At 41.8% G+C, this 14876-nt stretch overlaps 1 protein-coding gene across 23 annotated transcripts in view; it reads left to right on the forward strand.

Annotated features, from left to right (window-relative positions):
- PTPRT (protein tyrosine phosphatase receptor type T) overlaps positions 1 to 14876 on the forward strand; it is a 1025198-nt gene that overhangs the window by 883215 nt on the left and 127107 nt on the right. For 17 of the 23 annotated variants that reach the window (XM_072735811.1, XM_072735820.1, XM_072735812.1 and 14 more), the window contains one exon: positions 9185 to 9333. In XM_072735811.1, the coding sequence (XP_072591912.1) occupies positions 9185 to 9333 (149 nt within the window). Of the gene's footprint in view, positions 1 to 9174; positions 9334 to 14876 lie in introns of all 23 variants that reach the window. The other 6 variants (XM_072735832.1, XM_072735816.1, XM_072735809.1 and 3 more) reach the window with 1 other exon arrangement.

Genomic DNA, 14876 nt, shown 5'->3' on the forward strand with positions numbered 1-14876 from the left:
GTGGAAATACATAGATGCCCCAGGCTAGGGTGGTGGGGGTAGGAGAGTAAGGACCCACAAGCTACATTCCAGAATTAGTAACCAACAGAAGTAATGAGCAGACCAGATGTGCATTACCTGCAGGATGTGAGTGTGTGTGAGTGTGAACTTTCTGCCTGCATGTGCGTACATATGTGTATGAGTGCATGTTTGTCTGCAAAGGGAGGGAGCCAGCTGAGAAAGCTTTGGGATGAGGGTGGATATGTGTAGGTCCTTGGCTAAACATGGCATAATCAGGAACCTTAGAGAACATTCGGAAGCCAGACTGCCTGAGTTTGAATCCCAGCTACATCTCTTAAAGCCCGGGTAGACTGAAAGTGAGTTATTTCCACTTTCTATGCTTGCCTCTCTCATCTGTGCAATGGGGATGTAATACTACCAATCTCTACAGTAATTAGAAGAATTAAAGGAGTAATACACTATGTTTGTGATGGCCTTAATAGTGCCTAGCATGGAATAAGTGCTATACATATGTTTATTAAATAAATGAAATGAATTTGGGATTTATTGTTTCATGGACATTGTTTCCTAGGGCTTCATAACAAAATACTACCAATTGGATGTCTGAAAACTAGATTTATTCTCTCATAGTTCTGGAGGGTAGAAGTCTGAAATCAAGATGTCAGCAGGGTCATTCTCCCTCTAGAACTCTGAGTAGAATCCTTCCTTGCTTCTTCCTAATGTCTAGTGGCTGCTGGCAATCCTTGGCTTCCAGCTTCCTCCCTTCATTCTCTACCTCTGTCCTCACATGCCTTCTCCCTTCATGTCTCCGTCCAAATTTCCCTTTTCTTATAAGACCTGTTAGAGTAGGGCACATCTTAACTTGATTGCATTTCCAAAGACCCTATTTCCAAATAAGGTCACATTCATAGGTACCAGAGGTTAGGGTTTCAATATATCTTTTAAAGGGGGACAGAATGCAACCACTAACAGTCATTTAAAAAGCTGCTGTTCTTGCCTTGGTTCTAAGATGCCAACTACCCCTTGTAGTGAAATCAATACCCAGAAAAGGTAAAGGGTTTGTCCCTAGTAACTCATTAAGGTGTCAGGAGATCTGGGGCTGGCACCCCGATCTCCTAGTTCTTGGTCCTCCACTTTCACAGGTGAAACATGAGAGGGACTGTTCAGTGATTCAGACCAGCTAAAGAGTGGGTCCTCAACATCAAGGCCCTCAAACTTCAGCATGCATCAGAATTACCTGGAGAGATTATTAATCATCCAGAGTTTCTGATTCAGTAGGTCAGGGGTGGGGCCAGAGAAATTGTATTTCTAATATGTTCCCAGGTGAAACTGATGTTGCTGGTCCAGAGACCACACTGTTCTACATGGGTGGTGCTCAAGCTTGGTGGCACATTTTAATCACCTGGAGAGCTTCTGAAAACCCACATGCCCAGGCTGCACCCCAGACCAATTAGATTAGAAGCTCATCAGAAATTTTTAAAGCTCCCCAAATGATTTGCGCAGCCAAGGTTGAGAAGCTTGGCTCTAGAATACATCAAAGAATGTTTTTAGAGGAAAAGCATTCTTCAGGGCATCCACCTTAGAAGATTTTGTATTTGATAAATAATGAGGCCATTTAAATTAATGTGGCTGTTTCCTGTATTTAAAAGATTACCAGAGAGCATGTATTGAGTGCTTACAGTGTACCATGCACTAGGAAAAATGCTTTGCTAGCCACATACCATTTCATCTTCACAACAACCTTCTGGGAAAGCACTACTGGTACATTCTTTTCAGACCAGAGGAAACTGACATGCAGAGGGATGAGTAACTTGAAAGAGCTCACACAGCTAGTCTGAGATAGAGCCAGGTTTTGACGCCAGGCTGTCTGGCACCAAAGCCAGTGTGTTAACTGTTTTGCCACTCTGCCTCCTAAGAAAAAGTGGTGTGTTCTCCTTTAAATTCTGCATGCATCCATAGCTTCATTTACATGATCAATTCTGATGTGGTGTAGCCCAGCCCCTGCCTCAATTACAGTAATTTTGAGTTAGTGATGTTTGGATTAATGAGGTTTTGCTGTATTCCTAAGGGACTAGAATCATGTGTACCGTGGACTGAATTTGCACTTCTAATTTCATTCTGAGAAGAGAGGTGGAGTAACGCTGGAACAGGTGTCCTGCGCTGGCAGGTAGAAAGCAGGGGTTGGGTCCTATGGCTTCTGCCACTGTGCTGTATGCCTTGGCTAAGCCCCTCCTCTGTCCGGGCCTGTTTCGTTTTGAGTAAAACGAAAGGATAGAAGTACAGTTCCCTTACAGTTCTGATGGGTAACTTTAATTAAACGTCCGATCATGTGAGCCCAGAAGCATCCTGGCTTCAGAGGACACAGTGCCAGCTTTTAATAGGAATAAGAGTTGCAGCTGTGTGTTTTCTTTGTCTACCTCCTATGGGCTGAGGATCTCTCTCTGGCTCCAGTGTTCTAATCTTTGTGGCTTCCCAGGAATGTCTGGCCAGAGATACCAAAAGAGGATGGGGCAGAGGAAGAGCCCTGTGGGGAAAAGAAAGAGTGCTGGAGGGTATTATGCTGACTGAAGTAAGTCAATTAGAGAAGGACAAACATTATATGGTCTCATTCATTTGGGGAATATAAAAAATAGTGAATGAGAATAAAGGGGAAAGGAGAAAAAATGAGTGGGAAATATCAGAAAGGGAGACAAGAACATGAAAGACTCCTAACTCTGGGAAACAAACTAGGGGTGGTGGAAGGGGAGGTGGCAGGGGGTTGGGGGTGACTGGGTGAAGGGCACTGAGGGGGGCACTTGATGGGATGAGCACTGGGTGTTATTCTATATGTTGGCAAATTGAACACCAATAAAAAATAAATTCAAAAAAAAAAAAAGAAAAGAAAAGAAAGAGTGCCTTATCCACGTCTCCCCGGGAGCCCAGGCATAACTTCACATCTAAGGAAAAACCCTGGGTGGAACCCCCAGCACTTTCCCCAATTTGGCTGGAGCCTCCTGTTCCCAGGCCAGAACAGATTCAAGGGTTTTGCAGAATCCAGATGTCAGAACTCCTTACCGTCTCTTTTCCAAGTAGCTTCTTAGTCCCTACTTGAGCTTTTCCAATGATGGGGTGTTCATTACTTCCAAAAGCTTAAGCAGGGTAAGGGTCATGCATGGCTCTTTACATCATGGTCTCTTTCTAAGAGCCACTGATACAAAGTAGGTGCCCATTAAATATTTTCCCAATAAATTAATGAGCAAAGAGGAAGAAACTATTAACTTTGGGAAGGAGATGAAGACTTCTAAGAGTAGGGGACATTTGAGTTGGGACTTGAAACATGTAGAGAAGGTTACCAAAGAAGAAGAAATGGGAAGGACAGTCAGACATTAGATACTTATAAGAGACCCAAGCATTTCTACTTTGTTATTTTTTTAATGGGCATTATTTGTTTATTAAACTTTATTATCTAAGAATTATGCTCAAACTTTCCATGGTTTATCACATTTAATTATTGCAAGGTTGCAGAAAGTTTTTGAAGATTCAACGAGATACCTGTTCCTCAGTCTCCTGCCTAAATACTTGTTCCCCACTTTCCCCCCACCTGTTTCAGGTGAGCACAGAGAAGTAATGACTGTCCAGTAAATTATGTTTGTTAATTTATACAATAAACACAGAATATTGTGGAGTTTAGCATTAATCATTCTCCCTGGACCCCAGGAACCTCTAAAGGAGTTTTACCAATATTTTAATCAATTCTTTCTACCTGTCAAAGTACTCAAGGAGTAAAATACACAAATTATCATTTCTGGCCAATTCACTCCACATTCTGGAATAAAGAATATTATAATTCTAACCTGTGCACGCTTAGTTTTTCTCAAGCTAGGGAAAAAAAATCAAAATGGGAGTCACTTTCATTATCATACAAATAATAACACTTTGTTCTTTCTTCCTTGTGTCAAGCCAGTCTGGCTCTAAGTCTGCCCCTGGGGCCATGGCAAAGCCAGACGTCAGATGTGTGAAGAGAGCATTCCTGAATATTCCCTCTCCTTGAGAAATAATCCCCATTGTTTCAGACACTCCCTCCTCCGCTCATAGCTCATAGCATGATTTCAGAACCTTTCACAGCCTTGCATTCTTCTCCCTCAAGCCATTCCACCTGACACTATCCCTTATAAAGAGTGGTGCTCAGAATAAATCATAGGACTCACGGTCCATCATGGGCATATCCCCTGCCACCTACCCTCACTCAGCTAACAAGCAAAGGTCAGAAAGACCTCAGAGTGATCTGTTAGAAGAAAGAATGCCGAGAGCTATGGTCACATCACATTGTCCCCACCTGTCAGAAGCGGTAAACTTCGGATTGCTTGGTCTTAAAACATTCTTCAGCTCTAGAAATGTCCCTGCAGAGGAATAGATTGGCTTATGCATGTTGTCTTTTTATCAGCTTTTGGTACCCCCTGCTGGTGAAATAGTGTGACCCAGTTGGCAAAAATCTCAGAACAGCTAGAGAAAAAAACATTCCAAGTTTCAGAAGTCATAAGTACTTGAGTCTTGAAGGATCTGAAGATTCCATGAGTTATGTGACTATCCTATATATCATGTAACTTATTTTATGTGATTAAAAAAAAAAACATTCTGTAGCTATGGCTATTCGGTGGGCTCTGGGTGGGGAGGGGATTCTGACTTCTGTAAACATTCCATTAATTCTGCAAACATACCAAGAATTCTATGACAACCACCGGAAGAAAATGCTAAGTTGTCAGCCAAAAATATTTATAAGTAGAAATATTTCAGGTCACAAACTAATTTTGTGCAAGTTTTTCTTCCTCTTTCCCTGTATGTATCTTTTTTTAAAGTGGTTATAATTTGCAGTCAGAGTAGGATGGCAATCTTTTCTGCACTTCAAATTGTAGACTTAAAAAAAATTGTACAACAAATTTATTGAGCACTGGCTATGTGCCAGATACTCAGCAAGAAATTGGAGAAGGTGCAGAAGTCAAAAGCCCTTCACCCAAGAGGTTCTTGCCCTGGTGGGTGGGAGAGTTGAATCACTTCAGTTCAACTAGACAGGTGCTTAGCTGACATGGCAACAAGGCTTTCCTTGATCTGCTGAGAGGGTTCAAATCACCATAGCTCCATGCATTTCTCTCCTTGGCTTTCATCACTTTTGTGATTTTATATTTGTTTCTGTATTTATCTATTTAGCACCTGTCTTTGCCCAATAGCATCTGTGTTCTGTGAAGGTCAAGGTTGTGACTGGCTCTTGTCATTGTGATTGTACATCCAGCAGAGACTGGGACATGTAGGTGCTCAACAAATATTTGTATAGCAGATGAGTCAACTGGGACATGTAGGTGCTCAATAAATATTTGTACAGCAGATGAGTCAACCAAGAAGAAAAAGCCAAAAATCTATTTAGAGGAGCAAGAGAAACATCATAGGAGAGGTGACATTTGAATACCACTGAGCCTTGAAGGATGAAGAGGAAGTGGCCAGTGGAATAGAATTGGGACACAGGGATATAGAGTATTGAGGAATGACTGGAGAGTGAAGATGAAGTAGTTGGTGTTTCCTAAGAGGAGCTGTGTGTGGAAGATGAGGCTGAATTGAAGGTTGGAGCCATAGCCTGTGAGTCTTTCATCCCCTACTCATAGGCTTGGATTTTCCCCTCTCTTAAGGAAAAAAAGGGAGGAGAATCAGTTAAGCTCTATGGCTATAGGAATAAACATGATTTTTCCTGTATTACCGAGAGGGCTTCTTAATACTTCAATTTTGAATTCTGGTAAAATATAGATCCCAAAACTATAGCTTTGTGTTTCATTTCTTTCTACATACCTTCCTTCTATTTCCACTTTGTAGCTGTGTTTGCCAGGTGCTGAAAGACCTGTTTATACAGTTTTAAATTATTATATAGCATCATCATCACTGTGAACCAACCTATAGTGTCAGCCATGGGCTAAATACTAAGGATGCCATACTCCTCTGAGTTTTTACAACTTGATTAACTGTCCAGGTTTTAAATATCTGTGTTTTGGAGAAGCTCAGTTTTTCATTTTTCATCCAGGTTTTCAGAGCTGCCCAAACATTTCTGTAAAATACCATTTTTCATAGAAACAGTGAGACCTTTTTTTATTACTATTATTCCTTTGGAAACAAATGATTTGTGCCTAAGACAACTCTCTCCATATTATTTTCCCCCTAATGGAATGAGATTGGTTGGGAGTTCTGCCCCTACGGAAATATCAAAGCCTCTAGTACACACTCACTTCTAGTTTTAAAGTTAACTTTCTTATTGGATTTCCTTTTATTTCCTGCTCAGGCAGTGTGAGCAGAGCTCAGAGAGAGGCAACAGATCTGCTGTATATCTTTTCAAATTTATGATTAAGAAGGTCACATATACATTTTTAAACATACTCCTTTTTGATAATAAATGAAGAATAAAATTTCGAAATGTCATCAGTAGTAGACCACTCATTTCTCTTTCATTGACGCCCTCCCCCTGCCCCCAGTCTGATTGCCTGGTGATGGAGAGAAAACCCAACTGACCCAGTGCTTCACTCTTCGTTGTTTACTGTCTGCCAGGAATAGTCTGACTACTAGAAGAGAATGCCTGTAGCCAGGGTGCCAGGGTGGCTCAGTGGTTGAGTGTCTGTCTTTGGCTCAGGTCATGATCCTGGGGTCTTGGGATCAAGTCCCACTTCAGGTTCCCTAAAGGGAGTCTACTTCTCCCTCTGCCTATGGTCTCTGCCTCTCTCTTGTCTCTTGTGTCTGTGTCTCTTGTCTCTTGTAAATAAATAAATAAATCTTTTTTGAAAAGAGGAAAGAAAGAAAGAATTCCATTTTCGGTTACATTTGTCTTCAAATTGTGGCAAAATGGGGGAGATAAAATTATCTTCTTGGTGGGGATTTCCTGGATTCAGATTCACTCTTCCTGCTTCTCCACTCTGCTCTCTGCTTCCAGAGCTAGATCTGCATGGACTCCAGGCCTCTGGCTTCCAGTTGGGTTTAGCTAATAAGAGCCACTGTTCAGAGGTTAGGATGTAGTCAGGGTGTTTATACCTCTGCTTCCCTTCCTGGGAGGAGCAGCTAGATCCTTTGAGAGAAGACTGCTGCTTCTGGGCAGGTGGTCTTTCATTTTCACAACTCTCTCCTTCTGGGTTCTGGTCACTGCTTCTTCTGCTTATCTCACTGGACACGTGGGTGGCCATCAGCTCACCGGTCACTCTAGTGGACCTTGGGTTCCCCTTCACCCTTCTTTCATCAGTAGTCCTTTTGCACATAAACTCTCCCCAAATTGTCCCCACTTGAGTGTGCCATCTGTCATTTTTTCTGTGCGACCCACACCTAGATTGAGTGACCCATGTGAAAAGGATCACTATCATACCATCAAACCAGAACTCATCCTAGATGAACTCCTCTAAGATATATCTGTATATAGGATTATTCTTTCATTTCAAATCTCCTCTGACAGGGAGATCATTACCTCTTGAACTGCCTATTTCTTGACCAGGCAGGCTCCATTTTGGAAATTATTCCCTACATGGCATTGTATTTGACATCTCTGAGAGATCTGTTGTTTCTGTGTTGAGGTAGGAGTGATCAGGGTTGAAGTTGAAGCCAAGACCTATGGAAAATGGAGCAAGAGACCTGAGGGAATTTATCCCCAAGATTTAAAGTACCTATCAGCTTCCACATCACAGGAACAAAATAACTATATTTAGAATCAGAAATGTGGGGAAATCTCAGAGGAACCATGTTGATTTTTTTTAAATATTTGAAGAACTGTGATATGCAAGAGGTGTTAGTCAAGTCTTTGTATTTCCAATGATCTCAGAACAGTCAGTTAAGATTTAAGAGAATTAGATTTGAAATCCACATGAAGAACTTTTTAACCCTTTAGCTTCTGGGGGAGGTGTTAAGATCTATACCACTTGATATCCAGGGATTTCATGGTGGATCTCTTGGACTGTTGTTGGACCAGTACGGTTGATATAAAAATAAGAATAGCAGTTGCCATGTGTTGAATGTTCTCTGTATGCCAGGCACCGTGCTCCATGCATTTCACACTTGATCTCATTTCATCATCATGACCCTCTGGGGTTGGTCCTGTTGTCTACCACAGTACATAGAGGGTAAGTTCAGAACTTGAAGAGGTTAAAGTAATTACTGGGGTCATGTAGCCAGCACATAGCAGAGATAGGATATGTACTCATGCCTTCCTGATGCCAAAACCAGTGGTTTTAATCTGCAATGGATGATGTCAGAATGACTTGGACTAGGTGGCCACATACAAGCCTAGCCCCTATCCTGCCTCCATGAGCAAGGGCCTCTGTGTGCTTTTATCAGATCTTGAAATGATTCTAATTTCCACCAGAGTTTGGGAGCCACTGTTTTAAACTAGTATTATTATAAATGCAATCTGGTTCTGAGAATCTTTTATTTCTATGAGAATAATTAGTCATCAAGTTCAGCTTCCAGTTTTCTCTTTTGAGCTACACAACTATCTACCACCCCCCCCCCACCCTCACCCTTAACCAACTACCAGCCCCTACTTGAGTCTACCATTGTTTGGTGTATTATTTTGCCATCTTCGTCCCTCTGAGAAAGGTCAGACTCCATTTTGAACCTCAGTCAGAGCCTTAGGAACAGAAAGATCCATCCAGCCTCTTTCTCCCTTTGGAAGGAGAGCATGGGAAGCATCATACAAGTCTCACTGATTTCCCTTTTTTTTTTTTATAAACTTTTTTTTTTTTTGGTGTTCAATTTGCCAACATATAGAATAACACCCAGTGCTCATCCCGTCAAGTGCCCACCTCAGTGCCCATCACTCAGTCACTCCCACCCCCCACCCATCTCCCCTTCCACCACCCCTAGTTCATTTCCCAGAGTTAGGAGTCTTTCATGTTCTGTCTCCCTTTCTGATATTTCCCATTTTAAGCTCAAATAAAGAACAAACCTATTGCTGAAGGTGAGCCAGGATAAGTTTCATATTTCTGAGTAAATGAAAGCCATTAATAGTTTTAGGAGGACTTAGGCTTATTCTTCCTTGACATTGGAGGACCTATCTTGACTGTTTCTGGAGAATGAATCAGGTTTGGGGTTTAAGGATGATGAGTGGGGAAGAAGAGCAATCTAATCTTCCCAATGCTTTACTATAACTGAAACCATCTGACTGTGATTTTTTCCTCTTGCACATGTCCCAAAGGAAGCTGGCCAAGAAGCAGAAGGAGACGCAGAGTGGAGCCCAGAGGGAGATGGGGCCTGTGGCCTCAGCCGACAAACCCACTACCAAGCTCAGCACCAGCCGCAATGATGAAGGCTTCTCCTCTAGCTCTCAGGATGTTAATGGATTCAGTAAGTTGAGCCAACTAGGGGGAGGGGAATGTCCATGGTCCACCTTGACCCTGGTATCTCAGCTGTGGACCCCTCACAGTGGTCATATGCTATAGGACATGGGCTCAGGATGTTTCCCTGGGATGTTCAAGAATGAAGGTTCTCCCTGGATGACTTGGAGCAGAGTTAAGTGCTTAAGGAACTGAGACTCAGAGAAGCAAATTCTCCAATGTCTCAGGGCTGATGAGTAACATATCCAGACCTGGAACCTGGGCCTCCCATGCCTGGCCAATTCCAAGCCACAGCCAGTGTTCCAAGTGGTATTCAGTCAAGAGCACCTGAGCTCCCATGCAGAGCTGATACAGGATCCAAGCCGATAAAAATGGCTAAGACATCAGGGTTCACCCTAGTCCAAAGGAGAATCTTAAGACTGGCAACATTTAAAGCTACCTTGGTGGTCAGACTCAAGAGAGCTAACTTTAGTTCTCATATTTCTTTGAGCCAGTCTTCCTCCAGGATTTAATAGAAAGGCTAGATCTCCCAGCCTCTGCTCCAGATGGGGCATTCAGAAACTCTAAAGGAATATGAGCAGAGACAAATGTCCTCCACACACTGTGCCAATGGCAAATGGAAGAAGCCCTAATTCATAAAAATCACATAGATACGATCAGTTTGGGGTGGTAGGGAGTCTATGAGAAAAAAGGAAAAAAGGAAACAAATATTTATTGACCATCTTCGTCCTCTCCACGCCCTATAAGAAGATACTTTGTATGATTGTTCCCATTTTGTAGATAAGGCATCCAAAGTCCCGCGCATTTGGCTGACCATCTCAGAATAACCTAGCTAATTCCTGATGGATCCACGTTCTGAGGGTAACTCAGATCCATGATTGCTAACCTCAGGGCAGCACAGAAGCCATCCGAGAAATTTTCAAAGAACACACATCTAGGCCCTGCACCTTACCAACTAAATCAGAATCTCCAGAGGGAAGAGGGAGAGGGAGATGAGGGGTAAGGTGGGATGTGGATTTAGTAAAAGCCAGTTAGACGGTTCTTAGAGGCACATCGGTTAATAACACTGAACTCTGAGGGAAGCAGTAGCCATTTTCAAATATTGACATGCTGCCTTAGGAAAGAGATTAGTTTTAAACCTATAAAAACATTGAAAAAGTAAAATGAATACTCCTATACTTTGTACCTAGATTCACCATTTATTCACACATATTCTCTCTCCGTGTGTGTGTATATGTATATATTATATAAAAAATGTATATATATATAATTTTCTGAACCATTTAGAAGTAGGTTGCAGACATCATGACACTCTATCTCCAGAGAATCCAGCATGTGCTTCCTAAGAACTAGGACAGCTCTTCAACATAACCACTATAAAATTATCTTACCCAAGAAATGTAACCTTATTATACTATCTAATATACCTCAGTTATACAGTCTACAGTTAAATTTCCTCAGTGGACCCCAAATATTTAGTATTGTTGTTTTAAAGATTTTATTTATTTATTCATGAGAGACACAGAAAGAGAGAGACACAGGCAGAAGGAGAAGCAGGCTCCCTGCGAGGAGCCTGATGCTGGACTCAGTCCCAGGACCCCAGGATCATGCCCTGAGCCAAAGGCAGACACTCAACCACTGAGTCACCCAAGTTCTCTTGTTGTCGTTTTAATCCAAGGTCCAGTCAAGGTGCTCACGTAGTATGTGGTCATCATGTCTCTCCATTACCTTTTATCTAAAACAGCCCTCCCTTCTATATTTTTTCTTTCAAAGTGCTGACATCTTTTAAAAGTCGAGGCCAGTTGTCCCATAGGATGTGACACAATTCAGATTCATCTGATTTTTTTCGTCATGATCACATTCAGGTTAACATGTTGACAAAAATGTGACAAAGGTGGTATCATACACTCCCCTTTGCATTGTATCAGTAGACAAACGCTATCCCATTGCCCGTTGTTGGCAATGCTAAGTCTGCACACTTCTTAAGATTGTGTAATGGCTTTAAAGACAAAGTCTAACTGTGCATACTGATTATTTCATGAGCAAATATTTAACTTCCGTTTTCCTCAGAGAGCAGAGCAAGTTTGCAGTCTGCCTACCCACGAAGCCAGTCCTTTTTCCTTTCTCAACCCAGATGAATCACAGAGATTCATACCTTCCCTCAGGACCAGGAAAAGAGGATAGTGGCATAGGTGGCCAGGAGAGGCAGGAAAAGGGTTGACAGAAAAATGGGCTTGGTGTGTCGTCTTTAAAGAAAGGCTCATCCAGAGCTCCCCAAGAGTCTCTGCCTATATTAATCTGTCACGGATTCTCCAGCTTTTGGCCTAGGGTCTGGGAAGTTTGACAAGTTTAGCTGATAGGACATCCTGGTCAAGTGATACCCATTCACCTAAAACCTTTCCTGGATAGGCCATTTTCTTGTACATACTTTTCTCCATTTGTAGAAATGCCCCAGGAAGACTGAGTGCAAAAATATAATAGTCAGGGATACATGACCTCAAAATTATAGGTATTTGAACTTAAACTTTCTGATCTCAATTGAAAATCTGAGTAACACCAATTTCTTGGATTTCAAGGGGGAAACATCACCACTGTTTTCCCCATGGGCTAAAACTTAGACTTTTAAGAGGAAAGCACCTAAGACCAAGGTAGATTAGCCAGCCAGAGGGGAAGAGGAATCCTATCCAATAGAATCTAATTGGACGTCTTCAAGTCCAGAGACAATATTTCCAAATGATTGATATATGTGTGTGATTTATACACACACACACACACACACACACACACACACACACAGACATACCCATATGTACAGAGGCATACACATATATACATATATGTATGTACATTTTAATGATATTGCTCTTAAAAAGACAGGGAAAAACATTTCGATTGGCATTATACTCAATTATTAAGAAATTTTGCATTTGTATGAATCACTGAATATTTTAGGACTCTATCTATGCTTCTGGTGTCCTCAGGCTACAGCCACAAACACGCTCTGGGGATTCTTTTTAATGCCCTGGAATGCATCAGGTACCTTTTAAAATGCCCTGTGGAACTACTGGGATGAGATTTGAGGGGAAAAAATGTAAGTAATGCTTACACTAGAGATGTAGAAATTGCTTCTGAAATCACCCTGATGTATGTAAAATTGAATCTATTTTCGCGGCATTAGGGAAGTGACTGTCTGGCTTCTGCATCGGCTTTAGGAGGCCCTGAGATGATTTGCAAATGTTGAGGAAGCACAGAGAAAGGCAGAGCACAAGAATACATGTCACATCAGAAAAGATTACAGAAGAATGTGCCCTGAGCAATTATTTCATTATTGAACAGGTGGGCTCTTGCCTAATTTAAACTCCACATCTCCCTGCATACCTTGATTTTTTCTGGGGCTTTCTATTCCAAATGACTGCTAAATTCTGCGGCAACCATTCAGTCAAGCCTGTGGATTTTGTATAGGAACAATGACCTCAGGGCTGGAAGGGTGATAGGGCTTTGTCAGCTACAGGCCTGGCTTTGGAGTGCTGCTGCATTCTTGAGAAAAGCGTGCATGTCACATTTCAAGGACAAACAATGTGCATTGTTTTCAGTTTAAAGAAATGCCAGCTTTTATTAAGTAATCTCATTTTGATCTTATTGCTCTGTATACCTGATTGTTATTTTTTTTTTCTGAGATCTTTCGCTCACTGGGATAATTTTCCGCATCTTTCTTCAGATGCTGTCTTTTTATATACATGCTTACATCTTCTTCTTTATATCTTTTGTTCATAGTGTCATCTTCTCCGTGTTCATTTTCAGTCCAAATCAAAGTGCTTCAAAACAAATCCCTGTTGAATTTCTATGATAGTGATGCTAGCAGGCCAGGTCCAAGGACCCAGAGGGTCCCTGGCTGTGCGCCCAGGATAGAAATCAAACATGAGGCAGCAGGAGATGAAAGCAGAGTTTATTGAAGGTATAAAAGAGAGTGCAGGTACAGAGTGTCCAGGAGACTCAGAAAGGAAAAGGGATAATCTTATATATATTTGGGGCCTGGAGCAGGGGGCGTTATTGAAGATGGTGGTCTGGTATACATGTCCACTCAGGCATTCAGGAACTGGGTAGACTAAAGACAAGAGAATAATTGTTATTCCTTGGAGCCAGGGTATCCTGGCATCAAGATGTCTGATGCCTGTTCTGGAATATACATATGATACCTTCATCTGGTCCTTCTCACCTGGTCCTTAGATGCTATCTGTTCTAAGGAAATCACTAACCCCTTGTCCCTTACAAGGGAGAACATACACTGTTTGCATTCTTAGGTATGTATACAGTAGTGTCTTGCATATAATACGTGTTTCTACTGAGTTTTTCATAGTTTACAAAAGTCCTTTTGGAAAATAAGGACCTGGAGCCAAAGGTCCTTATTCATGCACCATAAGATAGCTTGTACATTTATTATACCCTTATTCTACATTCAAGAAAATAGAGGTTCGGAGAGACTCTATGCCCCAAATCACATAGGCATTTGCAGAGTCCTATTAAGGATCTGTTTCTCTTGATGTCAGTTTGGTTCTATTCATCCAGCTCTGCAGAGAATTTGGGAACATATTCTCTAAAAGTACCTACAGTAAAACAGTAATAAGAGAAATAAATAAGATCAGGAACACATAAACAAAGACAAGAAGATGGAGACCAGGTTGGATTAAAATATAATTGTATTAGATTAAAAAGTAATCTAAATATGCAGGCTGGAAACTTTCAAATTCCAATTTGGTTTGAGCTTTCTAGTAGCAAAAGCTCAAATAGGAAAGTAACTTTCATTGGTACTTAGTATATACTAGACCAAATGCTCTATATAAATCCCATTCTTAAGTCTCCTAAGAACTCTCTACGAATTAGAAATTATTCCCACTCCAAAATAAGGGAACTGAGTTTTGGAGAGCTAAAATAAACAAGCCAACATCACACACACAAAGAGTGGGGATGGGATTAGAAGCCAAATAGGGTCATTGGACTGCAGAACTAGTGTTCCTTGTCTTGTTCTATGAATGGTAGCCCACCACTCACCAGTCTTACTGGTGGCCACTGGTGGCTAGGAGAAAAGGAGAGTGCCACTCTTCTCTGGATGGCCAGCCAGCTTTTCTTCCATGTGGGCAGAAGCTGCTGCCATCGCTATGTCCCACATGGAGGCCTGGGGCTGGGCACTGACATGGAGCTGATCAGATTCCCTCAAGGTGCCAGGCTCTGTGATGAGCACATTCAAATACACATCTTCGTCTGTCCTCACAAAACCCTATGCAGTGATAGGCTTATTATCAGACCCATTTTACAGTTGAAACTGGTGCTCTGAGATATTGAAAAATCTTCCTCAAGTCACATGATGAATAGAGAGGGAGGGTCTGAACCCCAAGCTAGATGTTTGACTTTCAGAACCAGATATCTTTGTTTTTCCTCTAATCTTCACCTTTCTGCCCACCACAAGGCTAGGTGAAGGAGAGAAAAGAGATGAAGGAGACTAGCCCTGCTGGCTGGTAGGACAGTGCCTCCTCTCAATCTCTTTATCCACTTGAG

Source organism: Vulpes vulpes, chromosome 14, assembly GCF_048418805.1.
Source record: "Vulpes vulpes isolate BD-2025 chromosome 14, VulVul3, whole genome shotgun sequence".
Taxonomy (NCBI): domain Eukaryota; kingdom Metazoa; phylum Chordata; class Mammalia; order Carnivora; family Canidae; genus Vulpes; species Vulpes vulpes.